The sequence below is a fragment of the Lipophrys pholis genome (assembly GCF_963383615.2).
Source record: "Lipophrys pholis genome assembly, chromosome: 7".
Classification (NCBI taxonomy): domain Eukaryota; kingdom Metazoa; phylum Chordata; class Actinopteri; order Blenniiformes; family Blenniidae; genus Lipophrys; species Lipophrys pholis.
In genome coordinates, this window is record NC_137638.1 from 27,685,798 (window position 1) to 27,709,082 (window position 23,285).

Below are 23,285 nucleotides of genomic sequence, written 5' to 3' on the forward strand. Positions count from 1 at the left end.
TTAACATTTCACTGAAAAAATGTTTTTGGGATTCGTTAATTAGTTTTTACTTGCGTTATTCGTCCTTCATTGTGCGCGCGTGAGTATGCGCGTGCGGGCGATACGTGCGGGAATGCGCGCGGAGCGTGCGCAGTGGCTTTTGAGAGAAGGCGTCGTGTCTGTGGTGAGTGCGCGCGCGTCGACGCCTCCGAGCAGAGGACGGCTGGATGCGTCTGAGCTGCTGCCTCTGCGCTCACGGAGGAAAACTCCGCGTAAATAAACACGGGAAGCGTGAGGAGACGAGAGGAGGAGAACTTTTCTGAGAGGAGGAAATAGCTGACACACATTAATCTCCCTGGGAGTTTTTATATTCTTTATTTTATTTTTCGGGTTTTTTGGGGGGAAGTGGATTTTGGACCATGCCTGCTGAAGTGAAACAGGTTAGTGTCTCCCGGTCTCTTCTCTCTCTCTCTCTTTCTCTCTCCTCTCATTCAGCTTCTGCTTCCAAATGATTCTTATAAATTTTCTCAGGTCGTGTTTTGCACGCCTCCGTTTTTCACTCCTTGTTGCCTCTCGTGCTGGTTTTCCCCTCATCTCGCGGACACAATCGGTGCGCGCAACGATTGTCAGATTTCCCGATGCCCTTCAAGATGTGTGTGCGTAACGAGTGTGTACATACGTGAGCCGTCTGCGTGCGTGTGTACAGGTCTCTGCCTGACATCAGGCACAGTCAGGAGTGTGTTCTTCCACCACTTAGTGTTCATTCACTCTGTAAATAGTCCTGACCACGAGACCTGTTCAGTGCTGTTGCATGTATGTGTGTTGATCGCAGCAAAGCAGCGCGATGACTTATGAGTCCTCTGACACGTTGATGGGCTCAGATGTGTCACTACCAGCCGCGGAATGGCTGGAGTGATCGAGCGGTGAAGTATTGAAAGTTTGTCCCTGGTCATCGCCTGCAAGGCTCTGAAATGAGCCCGAGCCAGGATTTATAGCCCCGCGGGCTGGAGAGCCAATTGTGTGAGAGTCGTGGCATTAAACGCTTTTGTCTTTCACTTGCACAGATACCACAGGAATGTGCTTTTGTTAGCTCAAGCAAGTGTGTCTGTGTGTGTGTGTGTGTGTGTGTGTGTGTGTGTGTGTGTGTGTGTGTGTGTGTGTGTGTGTGTGTGTGTGTGTGTGTGTGTGTGTGTGTGTGTGGTATACCAGGGCATGATGTGCATACATTATTGGAAGGGCTCTCTGTGTTTGAAGCGCATCCACAGGCAGCCTACACCATCACAGCGCTCTTTTCCCCGCCAAGCTTGGCAGCACTCTTATGCACACAAAACAAGAGGAAGATAGAAATCCAAAACCAGAGAAAGTAGAGAAATTAATTTAATATCAGTGCTGCTTTTCACTGCTGGTGCTGTGAGGGGGGGGAGTTACCAAACCCCTGCCTGTCAGACAATAACACTCACAATGGTCTGCTCAGAATCCGGTGACAGTCGCCCCTGTGGACGAGGGCCACCTGATAGCTGGAGGAGGCTTCGCCAAATACAGAAGCTGATTCGCCTCATGCCTTTGTTCTTTCCATCCCTTGGATTCTGATAAGTTTGCAGTCTGTACTGGAGTGTGAGCTGACGGATCGGAAGCAGCGCAGGAGTCGGAGCACATGAGTCGGTTTTAATGCACGTCACCACCCGGGGAGCGTGTTCATCCCTAAACCAGGTCCGAGTTGGCGCCTCTGTGTGTCCATGACCCCCGTACGACCGGAATGGTTGGCATACTTTTGGAGCAGGCCAAGGTCGTGACCTTTTCAACTCGGACAGACATTCCTCAGCAGGGAAAAGCACCTGCTGGAGCAGAACTTTAGTTGCCACGCATCCAAGTCACACTTAGGCCATAAAAGGACAGACGCCAGCGTCCACGCTGTTCTTTTGGTCATTATTTTTCTTGCTTTTCGCACTTGGCCTCTAGGAGACGTGTTCAGGAGCTGAGTTGTTCTTCAATTTCTGAGTGATGTCTTTGATGGTCGTGCTCTGCAGCGCACCCTGTATGTCCCTCAAGATGTCCAGTGGATTAAACTCTGTTGTTATACTTAGAAGAATATAGATAGCAGGGATGAAAGTGAGAGATACTGCTCTGCTGTGACCTCATCTTAATGCTGCGGAAGAGCTTACAGTAATGAGTTTTTTGTCCATTGAAGATTACTGCATAGGCCACAATTAGTGGGGGAGCCTGCACCAGACCACGTCTGAGTTAAATATAAACTGGTTTTTATTTCTGAACCGCTCCACCGGGGTAGCGCCCAAATTCTCCGAATCGGGCCGAGGCAGCCGGAGCATCTTCTGCTCATGAAAAATTGATGTGGAGATTTGTCATGAAGGAGAAAAGAAAACATAATGAATAATCCAGTAGTCATCATTTTGACAAGGTTTATGAAAACCCGACTTTACTTTTGCTCTGCGAGCCGCGAGGACTCGTCTGAATCGCAAAATAAATTCATCAGTGATTCAGCCAAAGACTAAAGGAGGTCTTGTCTTCAGACTGTGGGCTACTGCCAGACTCCTGACAGCAAGCGGGGGGTTTTCAGATGCAGCAGCTGAGCGTTTTCTCCCTCTGCGATGCTCTTTGATTCCTTACTGAAATTAAAAAGCTGTCAAACTTCTTTCCGTGGGGGAGTTTTAAAAGCGTATGTTCTCCCGTTCCTTTCCTCGGGCTCATCCCTTTGTGCCTGCGAAGGATGTGCTGCAGATCAATATTTGAAGACATGTAGAGCATGAGGAGGGGCATTGCTTTGAGAGTGGAGGTCATCCAAGAATAATGCCAATGACCGGAAAACATACAAGTGTTCAATAGCTCCTGAGAGGCCATCAATGTGAGATGCCGGGGGGGGTTTAGGGGGGTGGAGGTGGAGGGTCGGGGTGTTGGATGGAAATGGAGGAGGGGATTGTCATGAGTGCTTTTGTGTATTGTAGCAGAGATGATCTTGGAGGAGGTCTGATCATATGGTGCTGTGCGCCTGGTGACTGGTGATACCAGATGGCCGTCCCGTCACACAGCCTGTCCATACTGGCCATACTGGCCATACTCCCCATGTTTCCCATTCCGTTCCCATGGCTGCTCTTATCGCATGACCCATCACAGACCATGTCACAGTATCTGGCACCCCGCCCACCATCCCACACCATCTTCTTCTGTCACTGGGTGCCTGTTTTTGGGATTGAAGTAACCTGAACTTAATTTACAAGAGGGAAAGTCGACACCATGTATGTCCATCCATAGGATCTCACCCGACTTGTTTATCAGTCTCTTAAGAGCACAGTGGAACACGTTGGCATTTTTAACTCGCTTCACATTCCAAACCCCAAAATACAGCTTTGTTTAGCTTCGTATTGCCGCACTTTCTCATGTTAGCCTCATATGTATCACAGATTAAGTAATTTATCTATTTGGCACTTTTGATTGTTTCAGCAGTTTAAATGTGACACTGAATGTTTATTTGGCTGAGCAACCCTTATCGTTTGAATATCATTTATTTTCAATCAGCAATTTAATCTAAAAAACAACAACAAAAAAAACAACACAAGTGGAACGAATTGAAATCAATGTCATTACTCGGGCTGCACAATGTTAACATTTCCATATAGCAAGAGACCGACTGCAATAATTGTTTCCATACATTGTGCATTCATGCTCTGCATGTCAACATATTTGACCAATCAGACACTAGATGATAGTTCATGCTGTTTTTTCAACATGATTTCGCACCTGGTGGCAACAGGCCGAAGTTAAAAGCACAAAAAGACCAGAAATCAAGGAAAAATGACTCAAAATAACAAAGTCAAAAAAGCTTCACCACGTCTGGAATGCTGCCGGCGGGAACTGCAGAGGCACATGTGATCGAGAGAAAAAAAAAAAAAGAGAGAAAGAAAAACAAACTCAGCATAGTTGCATCTGGTACAAATCTCAAAACACAACGACGTCAACATCTTATTCTTAATTGTGTGTTTATTTATCACAAGTCATATCGTGATCGCAATACTCGACAATATTATAGCACGTCACATGTTGATTTGATACTGTACAGTTGTAGCTTTCGCAGCTATTTCTTGGTTTACTTTATCTGAACTGACTTGATGCAACACAATACCCGACATCTGGTCCACCAAAGGGTTTAAACCAACACAAAGAAATATGTGCAAATGCTGTTTGACCCCAGTGAGTATTACACTCTATACATAGCACACGCTCCATGCGCTCCGTGGGACGCGAGCATGGCCTCAGAGTTTTGGCGTTTTATGTTCTGTGGAGGACTGAGGGACTGTGCCACTCATCCGTTGGCACCACACAACACCCCCCCCCCCCCCATTTCCTCCCCCCGCTTCTAGCTGTCCTAACCCATTTGGCTGGCTGACAGCGTGACCGATGCAGGCCCGCGTTCGCTCGCTCGCTGTCTGACCCACTGGCGAGAACCGTAATGCTCGCTCAGCTTTCATCATCACGCTGATGGAATTAAAAAAAGGTGAGTGGCAGTAAATTGGACGGCTGGAGTGGAGGTGCAGGACTGGAGGTGTCGAGGCGCGCAGGAGACGGATGCCTTCATGCCGCTACCTCTGGAAACTGTTGACTGAGAAGAAGAAGCGTGCGTTAATGGGAAGGCTGCTTATTACCTCAGCTCAAGCCCGGGTGTTTTTTTTCCATTGAGCTCCACAGCCTGTCTGCATACAATTAGTTTTTTTATCCACATCTTTGAAAACATCACATTTTATATAAACCAGCTGTGTATTATTTGATTGTTTTCCACTCACTTGTTAATGAGCTGATTGAGAGTTTCTTTGAGATTTTCCTTCTGTCAAACACAGTAAATCTTCGACAGGTGAATCGTGGACTCGGTGTCAGCAGCCCACTCTCACTTCAACAGACAAGTGCACACACACCCACACACCGACATAGACACAAGAGGAGCTTCAATTGGAGCCCTGGCTTATTTACTCAGTGTTTGTCTGCAGGGTATGGACAGGGCAGCCTTGTTTATAAGGGGGTAAGGCTCATGGTTTTTCTGACTGTGTCCAATAAACACCTTCCTATCTGTGCTGCTGGAAGCCAGCAACAAGACTCATGTTTTTGATCAGGCAGATAAGAACGCTTCTTGCCCCTGAGAAAACAGAAGAAGCTCCGTCACACTGAAATAGAGGCAGACCAGAATGCCGGATAAGCAGAACGCTTCTCATTTTTAATGAAGTTGTGCTTCCAGTAGCAGCGAGGCTGATTTTTTCTGAAGTAATTTATAGCAAAGCTTCACTTTTCTTCTCAATGACCCAATCTGCTTTCCTGCCGTCCTGCGCTGTGGCCATGCATGTCCGAATTTTGCAGCTGCATTGTGGTTTTGTTTGCATGTGTCACCACTGTAAGCAGCTTTTCAGTTGGGACTGCGCTTTAAGTTGCAGACGTGACAGTTTTTTGGGCAGCACCGTGCACCAACAAGGGACCCGCAGTGATCCTTAAAGCTGGTGATTGATGACACCATGAGCTGCAAATTCCCATTTCTCAGCATATCCCATATAGAGCAAACAGAGGCTGAATTTTACCCTAATTGCCTCACAGACTGTATCGTAACTGTCTCAAAATATAGATGCCACAGATTACATTTTTACAAATTAAGTGCATGCAGAATAAACAGAATAAGATGCATCAGTGGATGCATCTGCATGACCTGAGTTATTAATCTAATCAAACCCAAGTGCTGAGAGGCTGTACACGGGAGATTCCCTTCTCGTTTTTCCCCACTATTCATGCATTCCATGCTGGGAACGCTGCTGCCTCCCAGAACCATTAATTGAAAAACAGTCTGGTTCTGGGGTCCTTTCAAATGAACTGGGGCTTCTTTGACAGTTATGTATAGTTCATATAGGCTCCTCCCCCTTCGTCTTGCAGCTGGGGACCTCTTAGAGGGGCCCTGAGGGGGAAGGTCAAAGTCCTCATAAAGCTTCCCTCAACCAGAAACGCAGGAACAAACACCTCCCTACTTCTCCCTTTCTCTCTTTAACCCCCCCCAGCACCGGCCACATTGTACGAGGCAGTACATGCAGCGCAGCCACGGGGGCCGGGGGGAGTCGGAGATGGCTCGAGCTTCTCTTGCCTGTTTAGTCTGGAACTTTCTTTTGAGGGATTAGCCCACTTCCTGCCTCTGGGTCGGCCACTGGAAGCAGTCGGGATGGCGAGGAGTGCATTGATCCTCCATCATCGTACCATCTGTCTCATGCTGCCTTTTGGGATTAATGATTCCCTGTGACAGCTCTTTAGTAGAGCTCCATCAGTGCTGGCTGACCATTCAGATTACCCTGTCATGTGGCAGTGCGAGGAACTTGCGTGCTGCTTCCTCCCTTTATTTTGATGCTGCAATGAGATATTTCGGTCTTTGTATTTTTGACAGCTAATTTGGGACAGACTTTTTCCATTCAAAACCCCAGCGACCAAAACCTAATGTGGCCCTGCGGTGATACATTTTACTGGCAGACATTTAAACATACATTGAGTGAATTTACATTTTACTCACTTCAATAGTTGTCGACAAATATACTGCTGTCAGATATTGACGGGCTTAATAAGTCACACACCTGTGCTCTTCTGTCTGAGCTCAAACGGCAGCACATCTGCTTGCAGTGTTCATCAACACACTCATTTTTCTTTTTATCACAAAATGAAATCTAGTCCACTGTGCAGATTATACTGATGGATATGATGCAGAGCTGTGACAAGATCATCTAACTCTGCTCAGTGTCCAACCAAGGGTGTTGTGATGGATCCAAAACTGTCTCTTTATTTGTGTTGTTTAGATAATCTCTGCATTACGATTCATATTGACATGACATTCAAAAGTGACAGCAGCCGTTTGTGTGGTACTTAACACTGTTCATCTGTTAGACACACTGTAATCAATACCTGGTTCATGCAAGTGGCAAACGGCGCGTGATCCATTGGGATTGAATGGTTCATGGATCAGTGGATCATGGATTATTCCATCAACCCATCAGTCTACAGGGTTATCCTTTTTTCATGTAACATAGTATTTATTAGCATTAGTCATTTGGAGCCACAAATGTGTAATCACATTGCGACAGCAGTACTTATACTGTTTAGTTACTTAGTAACTACAAGGGGCTTTCCATTCAGTTACTGCCTATTGTGCGTTTTCACTGCTTTAGCTGTCTCGAAGCACTTAACACTTCATCCATTCATATACACACACTCACGGACCAACGCTGAGGGCCGCCATGCAAGGAGCTCCACCTCCACTGGGAGCGATTTGGGGTTCAGTGTATTTCTTGGAGACACTTCCACCTATGAACAGGGAAGGCTTGTGATTGAGCTGTTGATCGTGGAATGTGGAGGATATCCCACTCTACCACCTGAGCCTCAGCCTGTTCCTGTCAGCTGGGTGTATCTGAATTAAACAAAAACAAACAAAACAAAACACAGTTTACATCTTATTGCAGCCGATCGATGTCTTGCTTACTCAGAGTTCAGCCACAAACCATCTTGGGTATTTGAAGTGAAGACTGGCCGTTACTGAGCCGCTGACGTTTGAAGTGGGCTGATGAGGTCCGGCACTTCATTAGAATGCTGCTCTGAACTCTCGCAATGCACAATAGTTGCTGTAACTGCACATGGCTTGGGTCCAGAGAATGAAATGAAAGGGAAAGACAGAGTAAGATAGAGGGGAAGTCCAAACCGCTGTAAGCTGACCGGCCCCGAGGCCACAACAGGCTCCGCTACACGGAGCCCAGACTGCAACGGCCTTTGGTCGCAACACTGCCGTACACAAACATTATTCTAACCAGTGGCAAGAGTTCAGCCAAACCAGGAACTGAACCTCTGAGAATAGAAGAGATAAATGAGTTACTGGCATTTCCAGCACTGGCGATTCTCCATGCAGACGTCTTGTACAGTTCACTCTTTTCTACGATACAGGCATCCAGACAGTGGGCTGCCTGTCGAATGCCATTACATATGAAAGCACAGCACAATTACACATCTACTCATCATCTCTTGATATGTGCTCATCTCATTCCCAGTGGAGCCACTGGTGAACAATGGAGTGATGTGCCTCTTCGCACATTCCACGAGCATCTATTGAGCTGTCTAATGAACCTCTACTGCATGCGTGGCCTGTGCTGGCGGCCGGGGCTCCAACAAAAATACCGTTGCGCCCCATCACACCCCCTCATATTTAATTTGTTTGGAATGTGTAATAGGCTGTGAAGTGGAGCGTGGTGCAGTGTTGATCTGCGCCAACCAGGTCTGCGGATACGGAGGGACAGGTGCCAGCCATCCGCGGAAGGTGCTGTACTTAACACTCTGCACCGGGTTGGAGAGCGTACAATCCTGGCCCCCACGGTGCGAGCTCTCGGAGCTGCCAGTATCCTGTTGCTCCAGCCAAGCAAGCTTTTAGTTTAGTTATAGGACATGGTGCCTGTGTGTTCTTACTTTGAAGAGGGGGCAGCCGAAAGTTCGAATTGAGTTGCAGGCCAGAAGAGCCACAGTGGACATGAAATGCAGCCTGCTTTACTTTCTCTCCGCCGAAGCTCAGTTTTGCATGATAAGTGGGCAGATCATACCCGGGGACGCACAGAGAAAGCAAAGCGAAAATAAACCAATTTTCTCAGCAGTGGTCCCCGTTTATGCAGCCACAGTCTGATATCAGATGTATTTTCAAATGACATGTTGATGATACATGCCACTGCTTTAAAATAGATTTTTGCTTTATAGTGTCAGTTTATGAACGAGAGGGTGGTCATGGTCAGGTGGCATAGGTACTTTTACAACTGAAGCAATAAAGCACCTTGCTTTTCCATGTCATTATGTGCACTTTCACAGTGACATAAATAGCTCCAACCTCCATCTTCACGCCAGGCTGTTTTTATCTGTACTTGCAGATTTCTGGAGGAAAAATATGTTGCTCTGAAGATTGATGCTGCCAGTGCATTGCCTCTAGAACTTTACAGTACATCAGAGCCTATATTTTCCTAACTGGACGTTTGGCTGCCATCACTATTATACACATGGTTATTTATTTATCTTGCTTTTTCTGTTTTTTTTTAAACCACAGACTGTTACCAAGCTGCTTTCTTAGATCCTTGGAGATTGAAGGAAGCTTTCAGTTTAACACCCTGGTTGGTCAGCAGCTGGAGTAAGACATGTTTTTTTTAAAATTGTTTTTGCCTCCTCAGATTTAAGATGTGTGGAAAAGAATGTAAGGTTTCCAAGTTGACTAAACACAGCCTGTTGACATAGAACTCCTTGAGCTCCCAAATTCTTTCCATCATATTCTGGTACAGTTAAGAGAGGCTTAATCCAATAAAACCTACTCCTTTTACTGTTTTGCGCTTTGTCTCTCTCAGGTCTGAATGTGTGTGCATGCATGTGTGTTGGGGCTGGTGGGAGGGGCTGGTGAGTGAGTGAGTCCCTCTTTAGGAGTGGCCAGCTGCAGCCTCTGTTTTTCGGGCCACAAGGGAACACAGGGAGTGTTTTTGGGGTCACGGAGCAGCTACATTCCAGACTTGAATTCTCAGATGGGAGCACTCATGCCTCAGTCTGCTCCGAGCCATAACCTACCTCCCACTATTTTCCATGTGCCACTTATCCTCAGCCCTTCAAGCATAATGTCCCCGAAACACTGGCGCTAATTAAGGCTGCCCGTGTCTGTAACTGGCCAGCAGAACACGTATCAATGCCCTCCTTGTGCTGCACACCACCGTCACTTACCGGTGAGCTGCCGAGTCACAGGAGACCAGACCGACCGTGCCCTTTCCTTGATGCTTCATGTTCTCACGCCGCTCATATGGTGACTCTTGCGTGGCCCTGTTAAAATCTTGTACTGCTAATGGTGATGAAAGTGATGTGCGCTGAGTGCTCTACTACCTTTTAGAATTACCTGCACAAATAATTTCAGATCTTCAGCTCTTCTCACAGATGGAAAGATTTCACGAGAAATGAAAATGACTTTATCTTTGTGGTCCTCTGTTGTATTAGTCGACACGCTGTGCTGAATGATAGCTGGCGTATTTCGGTAGATCTGGTCTGACGCTTTATACACTTTGTGAATCATCAGGAGAGTCAATGCTTGCAGAGGCTCTTAAATAGCATTTTTATGTGTACCTTGTAACCCAAGGTAGCTATATAATGTAAGTCCAACTAGCCACAGCATTTCACTTTTCAGATGTCAACACACAAAAATGGAATGACCAAATGAGGAAAAACAGATTTGCTTGTTACCTGACAGATCAATACACATTACCACATCGATGCTATATTATGACCATTCAGTGGAATATTGATTGCCTCTGTCTTCAGGGAGTTTACCACAACCAGGGTTATGAAAGGGAAAGTAATCTCCAGTTGGAAAAGAATAGCCTACGTTATATAGTGCATTGACATCTAGGCTAGCCGTACTATATAACATAATTGTGATTGCAGGGTATTATACTATATTATATGAGACACAAAAGCCAGTTTAGATAATATCACTATCCGAATCTGTTTTGAAAAGTGCATAGTTTGGTAACACCTGCTCTGATTCTCAATCTGAAAGGTATTGAGAAAATTAAACATGCACCTTTTTATCACTTTGTTTTTTCATGGCTGGTGGAACTCCAAGGTTTCACTAGTGTCAGCTGTTATTGAAGCAGGTGTCATTTACACATCCAGCTTCACAAAATCTTAAATTAACTATGGCAACTGTAAAACAAGTATGGTTAAACCTTGCACAAATGTGAATTTGCTGTTGAAATGTGTGTCTGACTGCTCTGACATGCTCTGATATCAGAATGAAAAATGTGGCACTTCTAGAATTCTATCCGTACTACAGACTCTAAAAAAAGCAATGCAGATTCCAGCCTTATGTAATGCATCACTACAGTACTTTCTGTAATGCTACAGTTTTACAAATGATGAATATGCAAATATGTTCATGTCCTGCTGTATTAGTGATGACAAATGGGCTGCATTCTCCAAAGACTCTTGAATTATTCCAACCAATCTTCCTGAAATATGGTCACTGCAGCAGTGGCTGAGAGTTGGATACTCAATCACCGGGACTGCCTTCAAAGGGAAGGCCATTGTGTCCCTCGCCACGTTGTGGTGTGGAAATCACAGTGGGCACGTGCACAGAGCCCGATATGAAATTACAGGCCTCCATCCTCTCTTTGCAATCTGAGGCGTGCAGGCAGCCGGACTGGCATGACGTCTCCAGGCCTCTGAACTTGGAGCTCCGACGCCACAAGCTGCTGCTGCTGCTGCTGCTGCTGCTGCTGTTCTCGACTTGAGTCTCTGTGGCAAACAAGCCCCACGTCTTTTCTTTCCAACAAAACTAATTAGCTTTCCCTCCTGGCCAAACTCTTTGGGGTCTCTTCTAGCACAGCTGTGCATTTTAAAAAGTCCTCGCTACTTTAAATGGCCTTTCTTCTTTAGAATCCTAAAACATAAGTTCTTTGTGCCAGCTCAGCTGCACCTGATTTGCATTAAAATCAAACTTTTAACAACATTGTGTTCATCTTCTTGTGTTTCAAGGTTCGAGAGGTACACGGTGTAGAGCAGGTGCGACAGATGAGAACTTTCTTTTGCCTTTTTCCACTGCAAATAATCTCTCAAGGGATGAGTGTAAGTTTGCAGATGGAAGATTGAAACTAGGTTCGTTTGGTGTGTTTACTACACAGAGGCATTGTTTCTGTGCACAATGTGGATGCTGAGCTAATGTTACAGGTCTTGACAAGTATGAATCCTGTGTCCTGTGTGTATTTGGCAGCGTGTGTGAACTTTGCGAGCAGCAGCAGCGCTGCAGCATTTTGCAGCGAGGTTGTGAAGTGGGTCACAGTCTCCGTAGTGCCGATGCTCTCAGAGGAGCACGTTTGATTTGTATCGCCATGAGGACTGGTCGAGAACTGTGACGACATACATTTGTTTCCCACGTGGAGATGTAAAATCAAAAAACACAAATGCACCCGGGATTCTTTATATATCTGTCTCTGCCTTGTTCATACAAAGGTGTTCCTTCATTGCCTCTCACAGTAGGACCAATTTGTTCGAGTGCAGCTTTGTTTTCGTTGCAATTAGAATATTGTTTTTGGGTCGTGTTTCATAATGAAGCCATTGCAAGACTGCAGCACAATCAGTGTAGTCAATATGATCTTTTGTTTCCCAGTTATTTTTCTCTCAAGAAGTTACATCTCTTGGCGTGAGGTTTCAGCTTGGCTGCTTTGAATGATGAGCGTTTGGCTGCTCGTGGATCTTTCAGTCCTTCGCTGGCAGGCTGAGCTGCCTTAATTGTTGCATGCCTCTGGAACGTGCCTCGCTAATGGGGCTGTTGCATTTCCAATCAGTCAGTGCTTTTTTTTTTTTTTTTTCTCCCCCTAATATCGCAGCTTGAACAAGCAGGGCAGCCTTGATGATGCAACCGTTTCCCGTGGTTTTGGTGACACTACTCAGTAGGCTGTGGCCTGGAGGAGTGGTGTCTGTTTCATGCCTCATCCAGGCCGTCTGATGTCGCTTGGATCCAGCAGAGATTACGTTTAATGTTGATGTCTGCTGGGGAAGTTCTTGTGGTTGAGGCGAGGCTGATCGTGAGCTTGAGAAACAACAGCCATGATGAGCTATGACAGCCGTGCACTCAGACAGTTACAGAGACTAATTTCTCAGACTGTGACAACCTTATTCAAGCTTGATGAGCTGTGAATCTTTTTTGATGTTACTTCAGAAAAGCCCCATCAGGGGGTTTGTTTTGTTGTTGCCATTACAGATGCTGTTACTCTGGAGAAGTCGGGGCAGTGAGCATTTGATCATAGCTGCTAAGCCTCTTCGACATAGCTGAGCATTCACACAGGTAAAATGCTCTGTAGACATTGCAGTTACGATGGGGCCTTTCCTGCAAAACTCCAGCAATTCTCCTACTCACTGCTCATTCTCTGGACCCATTGTTGGTTTAACCGGGAATGCCACCAGCTTTTCATTGTGAGTGTCCAAGGGCTGACTCATTTGTGTGTTCACCCACAACTCTATAGAGCTGATTTGGGAAACTGGAACAGCAGTGGTCTAATGCCACAAATGAGTCATGATCCATGTGATGGGCCCCTCCCCCTTGGCCCTCTCTGCCCTCCTTTACCTACTTTACAGTCCAGGCTCTGGTCGGAGAGCAGCCGATGAGAGGGGGCTTAGCCATTCAGACCAAAATGAGCATTATTTTGCTCCGTGCTGCTGGCCGTCTCATTGCTCCCCTCTGTTGCTTAATCTTTATTTTGGCGTAAGAACAAGTGCTACAACTCCTGGCAAGGAAGAGGAACCTCTAATAGGCGGAGATGTGAGCACCTTGTCGCCATATGGGGCTTGGAATTCCACAGAATTGCTTTCTAATCTCCACAACATGTTAGGAATTTGAAGCCCTTGTTTTTTAGGAGAAAATAGCGGTCCGTTCACCACGTGGCTCGTCTGTTGGCGTGCATTGTGAAGGCAGTGTTTGTAGCACCCCTGAAGCACGTCTGACTTTCGAAACACGAACATGCACTTGCATCAGGAATGCACTGTGTTTATGTCACTGGCATTGGGCCTGGTCCTCTTAATGTTTTGTAATCTAATCTGCTTTCAGATATGTATTTAGTTATGTAGTTGTAGCCACAAAATGTTATGCGAGTGGAATGAATGCATGACGTTATACCTATGGGGAGGGTCCGTGTTAAAACTGATTGAGAACCTCTCTGTGCTTCAATAAAGTAGTTATGTGACAGATATCATTCACTTGTGCTTATGTTGCACGGCTGATGAGATTGGCAGCTTTCCTCCAGTTCAGGGAAGTCCTTGATCGACTCTCTATATGGCTGCTGATGATTCAAGGCCGTCCACTACCCAGAGTAACCGATGCGCTCATCCCTCATTTGGCTGGAGCGTCGTCAGCAGGTGACTGCAGATTTTAGTTGGTGCGATGAATAGATGGAAAAAAAAAAAAACCAATCCATCTGTCTTCTGTGCTGTTTGATCCAGTTCAGGGTCGTGTGGGTGTTGGAGCCAATCCCAACTAACAACAGGTCTACACCCTAGACAGGTCGCCATTCCATCACCGGGAGGCAATCACACACTCATGAATGATTTAGTCACCAATTTGCCTCAAATGCCATTTTTTGGGGTTTTCGGAGGAAACCTCAGTTACCTGGACAAAACCTACACATGCAAACTCCACACAGAAAGACCTGGACATACAGCTTTTGCTATGAGACGAGTGTGCTCCCTGCTTCACCACCACGTTGCCCTGATTGTAAATTTAAATGTTTATCTGGAGAGAGACAAGTATGAAGCATGAATTGATGCCATGTACTATTTGTAATAGTTTAAGCCTAAGCTAGTTTGCATTGACTGCCTGTGGCGAAGCCTGAAGTAGGACTCAAGAGAACTCTGCAACAACTAAAACTGACTGGAAACTACAGAAAAAACAACTAATAGAATCATAATTAAGCATCATGAATTAGGAGGCACCTAATTATTCCTGATTAAATGACTTCACCAATGAACAACTTCAAGTTGAGTTAAGAGTGATCTGAATGATGATTCTGTTTTTTAATACCTAATACCTAATATCTTGGTTGTGTTTTTTAAATTATTCTTCGTGTTTATTACTAAGTTTTTATTTCCTTCACTTCATTTTGAAAGTTGGTTTACCAAACTAAACGTACATGTACTTTTGTGGCCAATAAAATTGTCTTTAAAAAAAAAAAAAAAAAAAGCCCCTATTTGTGACATTCATTGCTCTTTTGGATTCCCACTGGTTTTAGTTAGTTTTGTGAAGTCAATAGTTTGTGGGGCACAGCACCACGAGACAATTCTAATCCTCTGGGCATCGAATCTGGAGGAAAGATTTCTCAGAGTTGTGTTTTTGAGGTATTTATGGTGTAAGGGGCATTGGCTTCATATTTCACCACATGTGCGTAAACTTCAATAGTCATCGTTTTCTTTCCAAGCGTGTGGAGAATCACTTGCGGTGGTGCTGCGTGCAGCTTTTTTTGCATCCTTCAATGATAATCGAGAACAGGCTGTTCCCTGTTTGATATGGTTGAGCTCGGGTCTTCGGATATCATCCCTCCTTAGTCTTTGCTCACTGCATCACTGGCTGTAAAAAAAAAGTTGTTTTCGTCATTTTGAGATATTGCCTCGTTTCTTCCTGAGGCCGGTGGACTAATGGGCTTTGGTCTGTGGAATCCACTCCAGCGTTTTCTCCCTCATTGGGCCATTTGCTGAGGCCCCAGTGGGGCAGACAACAATGGGCTTTCGTATGAAATATTCACCATGACCAGAGCATTCCAGCAAGCAGTTGATCTGTTCACAACAGTTTAGTGGTTGGATAAAAATCTGCTTCGATTGGGGAGAAAAACACAATGCTTCTAGGGATCCCAAATAAGATTGAGTGTTTTTTATTTTATTATTGGATGGTGCCCGCCTGCTATCTGTCTAAACGCTCTCTGGCATGCAATACTTATGGCTCCGTCTTGTCTTTCTCTGTCTCAGTCAAAACATTTTAGGGTAATCAAATGAGGGAGCATCCTGAGTATAGAATTAGAAGCAAAACAATTGTTACATATCTTATTTATTTGCTGAAATTGCCGTGGCAGCGGGACCGCACTCGCAGCACTTGAGTGAGGCGACGCTGCTCCACAGTGCTCAGGTGGGTTTAGCCGGGGTAGTGAGCAGATGCTCAGAGTAATTGCAGTGAAATCTGGGGATGGCTCAGATAGGGGGGATGGTGTGTGTCCATTTTAAAGTCAGGCTTGTTTCCGTGTCGCACCCTCAGCTGTCAGACTTGAAATCCTTCTGATTAAGGAACAGCCAGCATGGCAGAGCTGCTGCAGGCAGAGTCAGGTGTTCAGCCACTACACAGAAAATGCTTTAAAATCACTGCCTTCCAGCCCTAAGAACAGTTATATTACTCACTAGGAGCTGTCTTGAGAAGTGACGTGTGAACAAACAGCATTCACAAAAAAACGACATCATTTAGAATATGTTTTTGAGGACCAAAAGATCAGGAGTAAACACCATGTTTAAGAACTGACTGGAACAGATTCTGCAAAAAGGAAAACAAATCAAATTGACTCCGGCTGTTCACAGTTGTATTACAGCAACCTGGTGCAGGCAACAACAAGGTAAAAACAAACTGCAATGAAAGCTTGCTTTGCATTCAGCCCCTTTTACCATCAGACCAAGCAATGTGTACAGAAAGCTTAGGAATTATGGTGGATTATGAACTTTCCACAACTTTCACTACACTATAAACTTATAGTTGTGTCACTTTTATGAGCTCACTGCTGAAGAAGCTGTGCAAAGGAGCCAAAATGGTACCATTAAACACACGCACGCACGCACGCACGCAGGCACGCATGCACGCACACGCACACACCAACCAACAAGATATGCTGTTTGGTCCCACGAGATATTTTTAGTCCAAGCTGCATTTACGTCAAACTTCAGTGGAGTTTGTTTGAAAGCAGTCAAGAAGATTCCTTGAGGAGCCGGTTTTCCATCTGCTTTGCCGCACGTTACAAGTTTGGATGGAAACTTTCACACTTTCGCAAACAAACCGCAGTAACAAGAACAGTTACGTCACATTTCTTTCTTGCGAACCAAACCTGCCAAGGGTTACCACAATCCTGGGAATGGTAACTTGCATAACGGGATTTCACCACTCGTAGAAGTCTCTGAGCATTTTACTGTGTTTATCACATTTACCCGTTCACACGCACACATCCACATTGTCCACTGAGCGACTGTGGGAAATACTCGCCGTCTTCAACGCGGGGTTTAATGTCATGCCGGTGCACTTCGACGCAGGGAGTTGGTGATCGAGCTTCTGATCTGACATAGTATTGCTCTTTCCCCGGGGCTTCAGGAGATAAACCAGAAGTTTATTTTCAATGTCAGAAAGGCCTCATTTACACAACAACATTTTCAAGTGTAAACGCAAACCTTTCCTTGCGTTTTTGGGGGTCTGTTTCCATGACAACGGTGTTTAAAGTCACTGAAAATGAAGCTTTTTGAAAATGCTCCGACTCTGTCTCCATGTCTTTTAGGCAAAATGCAACTTTTCTGAAAAGCTGCTTCTCTACCAGTTGATGGACAATAACATCAATGGATTGTAGGACAACTCGTCCAAAACACTGCAACCCTGGACAACTCAATCATAGATGAGATTTCAGAATTTTTTTGAGAAAATAAAACCTGTACAGTGTTCTTTTACATATTGTTATTTCTAATTGATATCTTATGTGCTTATCATATTTCTAGTATATGTCCATATATATATTTAGTATAGTATCATATGGCTTTGTTTCTCTTTGTTTACCATTCTCTTGATGGTAAACAAATTGAACAAGTGCACGTGAATACATTGTTAGGAATTACTTTTGATGAAGAGCTCAGTTGGAAGCCACATATAAACTTCCTGAAGCCAGTATTAGTAAGAAATATAGGCATATTGTGTAAAATCCAATCAGTACTAGATTAAAATTCACTCAGCTAATTATACAACTCCCTCATTCTTCCATATCTGAGTTATGGTGTGGAGGTATGGGGAAATATTGTCAACGTTAATACACTAGCTGTAATGTATAAGGCGCATAATTATAATCTTCCACCCCATTTCCACAAGTTACTCGAACAGAGAGAATCGATATAGCCTCAAGGGTACTGGGTTTCTTTGTGTCAACTATACTTCATAATCCTTTCAAATGTGTCAAATATACTTTGAAATCCAAGCCTTCAAATCAATACTGCTGAAAAAAATTAGTTGTGGACGAGATGCCCGGAATCACATGGATGAGTTGTCCGGGGTTGCAGTTTTGTGGACGAGTTGTCCGTGGACGACATCAGTGTTTCCTCCAGAGTGCCATGACTCCCAGACCATATTCTCCTGGGACTCGGTGGTTTTATTGTTGACAATCACTGCAATGAAGATCCAACTCCATCGTCTGTCCATATGAATGAAAAAACAGCACTGTTAGTAGCCAAACCAACTCACAAGATCATTTTGAGCTTTTTTTGCCATTGCCATGAAAAATCGACATCGTTTTCAAAACGTTGTTGTATAAACAGGGTCTTACTAAACCATAACCCCAAAACCCAGAAAACACCAAAAGGGCCAGGTGGAACAGCCAAGAGCACAATACTCCAGAAGAGGACAATCCAGTGAGAGATCAAACATGGAAAGCATTTCTTCAGATTGTGTGGGAAAGCTCCAATACCCTCAGAGAAGTAATCCAGGTACAATAAGAACATGCTCAAGACTAGAAATGGACCCAGTTCTAATGGCGGTTCTCCTCTAGCTCAGAGATTCCTGAGTATGAACTATGAAGGTTTGCCACTGAGTGCATTTACATGCACTTTTATATTCCAGTCATAATGGAACATACTGCTCTTACAGACAATTTCTTCTTGATGCAGTCTGATTATTCTTTCCACAACCTTGAGTATGTCTGTAGGAACCAGAATATTGTGGCGTACAAAGACACAACCCAGGTTTCTAAACACTTTTTCCCAGAAATCCATTGTCAGAAATCTTGATGATTGCATGTTCGGTGTAAACATCGTATTTGAAGGCGCGCGATGCTAATGTCGGACGTCTTCAATTACACACATGTCATGTGCAATATAAGAGGACATTTTTGTTTTCTACCATACAATGTGTCAGCAGGCAGGTGATTTCCTCATCAGTTTGCAGTTTGTCACAGAGCACCTTTGCGTATGAATGCTCACATTCCTATCGAGGCAGACGGGAAGCGGACAATGCCAAAGTCCTCAAAAGCACAGGATGTTAGCGTGTATTGTAGTTAATGCTGTTGGTGTGGGTCCAACCCTCCAAGTCAGTTCCTACGCAGTGCTTTTGTAACCTCTGCAATCCTGTGTGAAAAGCTGACTAGGACCTTTTGAGAAAAAGTTGCATATCTGCCTTTCTAGCTGTGTAAAGCTGACAAAAAGCCCTGTGGTTATATTGCATTTTTCCCAGAGAAAGATTTGCTTTCGATTGTGTGCCTGCTTTTCTTTTGCTAAAAGCTGGCTTCTTACAGCTTTCTCTCATGGGGGGATTATCGGTGAAGCCTGTCACTGTCCAGTATTTCTTTTTCAATAATCGCAAATAGAAGTTGTGTGTGTGTGTGTGTGTGTGTGTGTGTGTGTGTGTGTGTGCACAGAGAACAGGACGTTGCCCTTCTGTCTGGCTCCTGTGTGAGAAGGCATTCAGTCAGCCTCGGTGTGAAGGATGCTCCTTTGCAACCACAGCAACTGAGCATTTTTTGGATGATCGCAATAATCATAAAAAACTGACGTGTTTGCTCTGCAAATGATTCCACTGTAGCAGGGGTTTGTTCAGCAGCTCGAGGAGTCTCGGGTCTGTAAAACCTCCTAACAAAGCTGCCTGGACCTCCCGTTAACAGGGTGCTAATACACCTTAAATAATTTCCCAATCCTGGCTTTATTGGATGATTTAATGTGTGATTCGCGGGAAGATTTCCAGCTCACCTTTCTCGAACCATAAAGTCTCCACAGTATCTGGATCCAGATCCAACATTGTTCCAAAGTTATTTTTGGGCAACACTTACATGCTGCAGCACTCATTGCCCACCACTGCGAGTTGTTGAGCCCCCACCCTCTTAAAACAAAAAACAAAAAAACAACTCTCCATCGCTGTCGGTCTGGCTGCAGTCATCTCACACCCTGCCTCTCTATTTTAAGCCTTCAGACAGAGGCCCACTCGCCCCTTGAGTGGACCCCAGTCTCACTGTGTGGGCTGAAGCCGGGGCCTCAGCTCTTCCAAGACATTTGCACGCACGCTGACATGCACACACATACACTGAAAAAACCCAAAGCTGCTCCTGCCAGCTGGTGCAAAGGTAATAGCAAGAGGTGGTGTCCCAGATGGTGCAGCCTCACTAAACCTCTGCCCTGGCTACACAGAAAGTCTGTGGAGGATGCTCATTAAAGTTTACTTTTCTTCCAGGAGGGTTGAGGTGTTTGTCAGGCCTCTCCCGGCGGGTCAGCACAGACACTCGATGCTCTGAAGAGTTTACTTTCTTCCGTCAAGCCCTTGAGTTCAACCTAAACAAGGTTACTGAAGGTTTTTCCTCTGGATTTGTTCTAACTTTGTTTAAATACCGAACCCTTCCCCCCCCCCTGTGACAATCTGTTCACTGTAGTTGAAGCCTCAACAACAGCAGCACTGTACCAGTGAGCCTCTTCGTTCTTCATGAGGGGGGCTTACCAGGGTGGGGTTAAATTCCACAGTGGGCAGACAGCAGGAAAATGACGAGCACCCGTGTTTCCTTTCCGTCTGTGTACAGTTTGCCCCGCTCTCACATTACTTTTAATGCTGCTCCTGTTAACATGGCCACTTACTATCACAAAACACTAAACAGACACCCGTGGTTGAGGACGGCTTATGTCTTGGACTTGTCTCAGCCTCTTGACTTCCACTTATGACTCATATTTCAGATACAATGGCATTAGGGAGAGCTGTTTTTAGAAGAATAAAGATTCCCCAATGGCAAAAACCTTTCCAGATTTGATGTTTCATCAAGTTTATTAATCAATCCTGGTCACAGTTTCTGGGAAGTACCAATGTTTTGGCTCATTAGGAGAAGGGGATGAGGCTAAACAGATTTAGTGGAGTGGCTGCACGGCATCAGAATTGTGGGTAATCAGATGGCTGGCGCACACCGGACATCCTCTGTCTGACATGGACCAAAACACAAACCTCTCAGTGTTCCTGATAATCAGAGCGTTAGACAGGGAGGCGCGGTGGCTGCTTCAGCCTCTTCTTCAGGTTATGGGAGCAGCCCGAAGCAGCACTCACCGATGTGTCCGACGACAGCTGTTGTTCTTTATATAATTGCTTTTAGATTACCTGAGTTCCCCCCCGAGTTAAAATAGTTGTAGAGCTCATCTATAACAGAGTGCAGTTTGGACATCCCTGCAGGTCCTCGAGCTGCGGTTCCCCAGGAGGACGAGTGACACTTTAATGTTTTCATCACTCGCTTCAAATTAGCCTCAGTGGAGTTTGTGTGAGTGCAACCGATATTATCATGTACTTAGTTTTTTTTTTTTGTTTTTTTTTTACAACTATCATCCCCTAATGGGCAACATAAAAACCTTGCAAATCAGAGGAGATGGGATATATCAAATCATTGCAACACAACATTTAAATGAACTTCCCTCCACCACATTGTAAGTCTTGTGCCTCTAAAATGGAGCTGAATGCAAATCTCAGGTTATATACGCCTCTGTAAAATAACTCTCTTCCACTTTAGCCTTTTTATCCCTTTAATGACTGAATGTTGTAAGGGAAGACGTTTTGAAAAACAGTTGTTATCCTTAAGCAGATAATTCCAGTCTGTTACAACTTCAGGGTTATTCTTGTAGTTAAGTCCATCACTCCTGCCATTCTCACCCACGTAATTGCTTGGATTTGGGAGGATAAACCACCAGACCAACTAAAAACACTTTATTTGAAGGAAAATGTAGGTGTTGCTCTATCCGCAATGTTGATAATAGTCCTTCATTGCATGAGAAACCTGTACACAATTAGAGCAAGAAGAGTAAAACCATCTTTTACCGTTAAGTTTGCCTGTAAACCATAATATTTGTTTATTTACAGTTTGGGCCATAATTTTGTTGTGGTCTTTGAATTTCGTGTCGTTTCCTTTGGATTTGTCTCTCTAACGATCTGCTGCTATATTCCCACACCCCAGCAGCAAACCTGTGAAGGAAAGAGAGTCTAAATTCAGAGTGAGTGAGCGATATCAGGAGGCTAAATGAGCAGTTTTTGTTTAGTTGCGTGGGTTCGGCAGCCGGAGCAGCGTTGGCTGTTGTCCCAGAAGACTTTAAAGGGTTGGGTTAATATTTCCTTCCTGTAGGGAGTCATGTCTTCAGAAGAGTTCGGATGATATCTGTCATCCAAACTAGCTTTAATGAGACAGTTTGTGGGATCTGAGAGCCGTCATCTCCCCTCCTCGTGCTAACGGCTATTTTGGGTCAAGATCCTGTTTACTGGATACCTAAATCTGAAGAAGTCAGCATTTCCTGTTGCACGGAAAGCACAGAACGGCAGCAGCAGAGGATACGGGAGGGGGTGTTTCATCACGGGGGTAGACAGATAGAGATGTTTGTGTGCGTGTGCCTGGTTGATTAAAGGCTGGGCAGGGGGCTGGGGGGGGGGGGGGGGGGCGTCAGCAGCCAGATGTGAGGCCTGCAGCTGGCTGGCTGAGTGGGAGGGGAGCTACACTGAAAAGCAGCGGTGCCAGCAAAGTGGGGCTTATCCAGACACTGAGAGGAGATAATCCATATTTCATCTGCATCCTCCTCTTCCTCTTCCTCCCAACCACCTGCAGAGCAACACAACGCATACCCTGAGCATGAATAGTGCATGGCGCCGAGATAAAATATGAGAAATGCCAACATTACAGTGGAAGAATGAGATGTTCTTTCATATCAAAAATCTCTGGGAGCTCCGATGCTCAACACTGGTTGCAGTAGAGAGTAAAATCCCAAGTTACCCACCGACCAAAATAACAAAAAAAATACAAATTCCACCCACTCAATCGCCCCTCTTTCTTTAGCAGCAGTGCACCAAGCGCCTCTTCGGATTTGCGCCAGGAGACTCAGTATTCACATTACATGCTCTGGAGAGCTTTCCTTATCTTAAAAAAAAAAATAAAAGCATTTTTTTCTGATATTTTTAATTCATCCAACAAATGTTTGCAATGAAAACCACACTTCACAGTGAATGTGCCACAGCTTCAAAGACCATATTTATATTTATACCACAGCTGAAAATGCACTCTCTGCTAATTTAGCATGTGAAAAAAAAGGCACGCTACCAAAGCTATATTTCAGATATCTGCCTTGTTTTAAATATTCATGATCAGCTTGCAGCTTTGAAAGTGAGCTTAAAAGACTGTTTTGCGTGCTCTGTCTCACACACACACACACACACACACACACACACACACACACACACACACACACACACACACACACACACACACACACACACACACACACACACACACACACACACACACACACACACACACACACACACACACACACACGATCGCATAGCGCCAGAATGAGCGCCTTGTCTTTTGTCTCTCTGCATTTCTATTTTTTTTAACCTACTCAATATTCAGAGGAAATCAGGTAGACTTGTTTCCATTAACTTGTAAATGAGCTGTTGTTTTTGTGCCGCTATTAATCTCTGATTAAAAATCTTAACTGCAACACAATGTCATCTGTAGAAACCT

The 23,285-nt window shown here is 44.8% G+C and overlaps 1 protein-coding gene across 19 annotated transcripts in view; it reads left to right on the forward strand.

Moving 5' to 3' along the window:
- The window catches only part of arvcfb (ARVCF delta catenin family member b), a 258,481-nt gene that overhangs the window by 132,204 nt on the left and 102,992 nt on the right, over positions 1–23,285 (forward strand). For 10 of the 19 annotated variants that reach the window (XM_080467648.1, XM_080467632.1, XM_080467634.1 and 7 more), the window contains exon 1: positions 181–419. The exons of 3 other annotated variants lie outside the window; for them this stretch is intronic. In XM_080467648.1, coding sequence (XP_080323774.1) covers positions 399–419 — 21 coding nt within the window. In that variant the 5' untranslated portion in view covers positions 181–398. Of the gene's footprint in view, positions 1–120; positions 420–23,285 lie in introns of those variants that run through there. 6 more of the 19 variants (XM_080467631.1, XM_080467639.1, XM_080467638.1 and 3 more) reach the window with 6 other exon arrangements.